The 4,486-nt window shown below is 37.3% G+C and overlaps 1 protein-coding gene across 2 annotated transcripts; it reads right to left on the reverse strand.

Annotated features, from left to right (window-relative positions):
- Positions 1-18: 18 nt before the first annotated feature.
- On the reverse strand, positions 19-3,603 carry LOC113754813. 2 transcript variants are annotated; one of them, XM_027299063.1, is made up of 5 exons: positions 3,493-3,603; positions 2,223-2,755; positions 1,103-1,181; positions 570-959; positions 19-130 (listed from the first exon to the last, which is right to left on the reverse strand). In XM_027299063.1, exons 1-5 carry the CDS (start codon positions 3,499-3,501, stop codon positions 26-28), a joined length of 1,116 nt encoding a protein of 371 aa, XP_027154864.1. In that variant the 5' UTR covers positions 3,502-3,603; the 3' UTR covers positions 19-25. The 2 variants fall into 2 exon arrangements, with proteins under 2 accessions (XP_027154864.1, XP_027154865.1); XM_027299064.1 differs by having other exon boundaries at positions 2,223-2,752; positions 3,493-3,602.
- Positions 3,604-4,486: the final 883 nt, after the last annotated feature.

Genomic DNA, 4,486 nt, shown 5'->3' on the forward strand with positions numbered 1-4,486 from the left:
TTATGCAACAAACAACACCAAAAGGTTAATAGTACCAAAACCTGCAAACACCATGGATATCTCGGTCCTTTACATGCAATCCTGTTTGCTCGAAGATCCAGGCAAGTTTTGCTGCCAATCTAGCTTCTTCCTGTAAAGAAACATATCAGAAGTCATGAATCTATCATGCAAAAGACCATAATGCACATTCTTCCCATATAAGACAAATGCAGGTGACTGAAAATTCAATTACACTTTGGTTTTTCTTTTTGTCAAGTCAACACACAACAAGAACAAAATGGATACTTTATGAACATGTGACCAACCAAATTAGATCTTCAAAAAAATAAAAAGGAGTAAGTCAAAAAACAATGCATTGATTATATAGTAGAACTCTGTGTAATTTTGATGTCATTGTAAACCCTGCCTTTTGTCATTGTGAGGTTAATAGCAAAGAAAACCTTCAACACTTACCATATCTAGATCATTTTGTATAGTCTACAGAGAGCAGAAGTGGATAAAGGTTTCTGCAACACACTTCAGATATAGACAAAAAGAAAATACCACCAAAGAAAGGAATAAAACCATACCTGATCTGGGTCTAGCTGGAGAAATGCGCTTAGAGAATGACCAATATTCTCAAATATCTTAAACAACAGTAAGATCATCTTCATACGAGCCTTCATATCCTTCCATTCTTGCAGGAGCTCATTGTCAACATCAGAGTACAATGATCTCTTTTGAAGAATATCTATTCTTGAAATCTTGCATGCAACAAATTTTGTGATGTCAGACTGTTCTCCAGCTAAAGGAAGGCCATGCATTTCCTTAGTGACATTTAGAGGCATAAGCTTTTGATGAGCTACTAACAAAAGGGCAGCTACATCAACAAGTTTGCCTGGCTTAGTATATTTGAAAAATTGCTCCCTAATCTCATTTGTATGCTGTGCAAGCAATCTCAAGACTTCCATACTTCTACGCTGCCAGAAGAAGTTTTCTTCGATGAATAAGGCAAAACCAAGGGTTGGGGGGGGGGGGGGGGGAATTTATAACTACCCATAAGGCAAATCCAGAAAAGTTAAAAAATGCCCCAAGAAGCACCGGATGATAATTCAGAAAGAACCTTTTCGCCTCTCAAAAGACCGAAGAAGAGACTGAAAATTGATTCTTGTCTAGTCCAACCATTCAATTGTATTCCACTCCTGTGCAAATAGACAAGCAACAAGGTAATTGCGAAAAGATTAGTTTGACAGACCTCAAAGGCAATAATAGGTAAGGATGGCAATGGGGGCGGGTGCCTGCGGGGGGACTAGGGGGGGTTGGGGCGAGGGCGGGGGAATTTCTCCCCCCCCCGCCCCGCCACCCGCTTTAAAAAAATAAATGTATAAAATATATATGTATATGATTATATATATAATATATAATTTAATTAGTTACAAACTTATGATAATGATATTATTAGTCATATGTATTATATAATATATATTAGTATATGTAATATAATTGATATTATCAATTATGCTAATAATTATATATGTGTACTAATACAAATTATTAATTGGTTATACTAAATTTACTAATACATTTATACTAAATCCCTAATTACACTTAATACAATAACATTTTTTTCTCAAAAAAAAGCACAAGCACAACAATGAATTAGTGATTATATTTGTGCCAAAAATGAAAACTTGACTATTTTAGTTATATTTATTTCATCATGTTGGATTGTATTCAAATAACTTTTGTTTGATTGTTTTTATAAGTTTCAATTGTGAAATTTCAATGAATAATAATTTGGTAATATGTTGATATTTTAGTACTTGATTATTTGCTAAAATTCAACTATAATAAAATTATATAACAAATTTTTATTAAGCCCACAGGGACACCCGTGGAGGGAAGCGGGGCGGGGACGGGGACGGGGGATGGGGCTGGGGCTGGGGCGGGGGGAATTTGTAGGCAGCTCAAATCAGCCCAAATCCCCGCCCGTTGCCATCCTTAGACAACACAAGGCATTCACCATAATGAATTTGGTGAGCAAGTTCTATTGCAGCAACAATAGCATGGAGAACATAGGGGCAAACATTGCAGTAACTAGAACAAGGTGATCCAGTCCATATTACGAATTGTAAAAAAGAATGGTAACTGAACAGTAACTGTTCTCAGCTAATTAGTGCAACTACTGATTAAGGCAAGAAAGAAAATTTAACATTGCAAGAAAAGATCGAGTTGACATATACCTTACAGATAAAAGGGCAACATCTATTGGCAGCATATCCTTCATATGATAAAAATCACTTTCACACATATAATTTGCTCCCTCTGCATCCCCATTAGCCAGCAACCACTTAGTTATTCCAACAGATGAAAAATAAGCTGCCAAATGCAAAAGAGGAGGTCTGCTACAACCCGAAAACGACTCATGGTTACGTAAACAAAATTTGGTTCCAGTTTCTCCATTGATCACAGCAGCAAAACATTTCGAAGAATCGAATGCAAACATCTGTTCCAAAATCCAACCCGGCACGTCTTTTGTGCTTTCATAATTCTCGTTTATCAGAGGGACAAATTCATCCTTGTCATCATGCAAGAGTGCACGCTCAATCATTTCATCCAGAGTCAAAGATCTGCAAACATGCTGAACCTCGCCATGCTCCTCCCCATGCTTCCCATATTCAAATGTCGAAATCTTCTCCTCTATCCGGTAATAGTTATAGAACAAAGTCAAAGATTTCCCCTTCTCCAACTCATTATTATTAAGCCAAATAGGCTGCTTTTTAGGCAGACGAGGGAAAAAGAAAAAGCAAAAGGCAGCAAAGATGTTAGTATACAATTTCTTTTACAAAAAAAGAAATAAAAAAAAATCTCTATGCTAGCACTAATCCTGATCTCCAGCGTCCAAAAATTTCTAACTCTTCGTCTCGTTATTGCAGCCCGGGGAAAAGCAGAAAGAGAAAAATTTTACCACCAGAAAACGACGTTCCCTACAACGACAGACATCCCCTTTAATTTCTTCTCTCACTGGATTCTTTTTCTTCTTTTTTGACTTGGTAACTCTTCAACAAAAGGTTTCATTAGCTCAGAAGCTCTAGAGTTAGCAAAAAGATCCCATTTTTTTTAGGTTTGAAGTAGGCAAATGACAACAACCGATTTGTCTGGAAGTGCTATGTCCGCTCTAGATCTCACTCAAATCGAACAAATCTTTAACATAGAAGAGAAGCTGAAATCTTATAATGCGATTCACCATATTTTACTCCATTACAACCTAAATATTTAAGAACAAGTTAACAATACAAACAGACTTATTAGGATACAAATAGCCGAACTTTTGCTCTGAAACGAAATGCTTGTTACATCAAGTACTAGGTTGTAGTGTTCTTTTCTCTACTCCAAACTTTATAAATTTCTTTTCATTTATCTGTAAACTCAGTAAACGAATCCGACAAACAGATCGATTAAAAGAAGACTCTAAAAACAGAATGTAAAATACATAAAAGAACAGGTTGTTACCGCTTCCATCCTCACACTGGCAAGTCCTCTCCGGCCTCCACACCCGGTGCCGCCGTAGTATAAAAAAAAAAGATAAACACTAAGGATAATAAAGGGTAAGAAGGAAGCCCAGCGTAAGAAAACACAACAGCAACAAAAGAGGCCGTGGAAGCTATCAAAAAACTTTTCAGGCATGATCACATTCAGACCCCGTATATTTTGACCAATTAAACATTTCGCCCCAAAGGTTTGAAATACTACTGATAAGTATAAACAGATGCAATATTATTCAAAATTATAATTTATAAGGGAAAATCGCCAATTTAGTCCCTAAATATTTTCACTAACGCCAATTTGGTCCTTTAAAGTTTTTTACTATGAAATTAGTCCTCAAAGTAAAATATATACGTCAATTAAGGACCTGCGTCGTAGCGCCGCCGCAAACTTGTCTCTTATTGAAGTAGACGGCGGTCCATTCAAGGGCTTTTTGGGCATTTCATGCACTCTCTCAAAAGTTTTCCTAATTTCGGCATATGTTGGACGCAAACCAATTTTCTATCTCGAATTGAGCTCATGATCTCCTTCTGTCCTTTGACAGCATTTTCATAGCTCTGCAGAAGAGAATCAATCTACTTCCCCATTGATCCCAGAGGGATGGAAGTAGCAGCAGCAAGGACGGCCGCAACAGGAGGAACAGCCATAGCAGCAGCCATGACTGAACATATAAGAACAGCAGCAAATGCGGCAACAAAGATAATGCTCGACAATTTTCTCCAAGCATGGATGTACTTAAGCTTTTATCAAGCTTAGTCTTTCGCATTTACAGCTTCTCAAGCATCAGAATTTGGGCATGGGAAATTTCACTAGGCTTGACAACTGGATTAGAGGCCATGGCTACTAACTTTTGGGCAACTGGGCATATCCAGTTGGGCAAACTTCCCCATTTTTGGGCAACTGGGCAACTAGATTAGTCACCAAATTTGAAAGACTAAGCTTCTAATCCAGTTGTTTCTCT

This window comes from Coffea eugenioides, unplaced genomic scaffold (genome assembly GCF_003713205.1).
Source record: "Coffea eugenioides isolate CCC68of unplaced genomic scaffold, Ceug_1.0 ScVebR1_1071;HRSCAF=1861, whole genome shotgun sequence".
Classification (NCBI taxonomy): domain Eukaryota; kingdom Viridiplantae; phylum Streptophyta; class Magnoliopsida; order Gentianales; family Rubiaceae; genus Coffea; species Coffea eugenioides.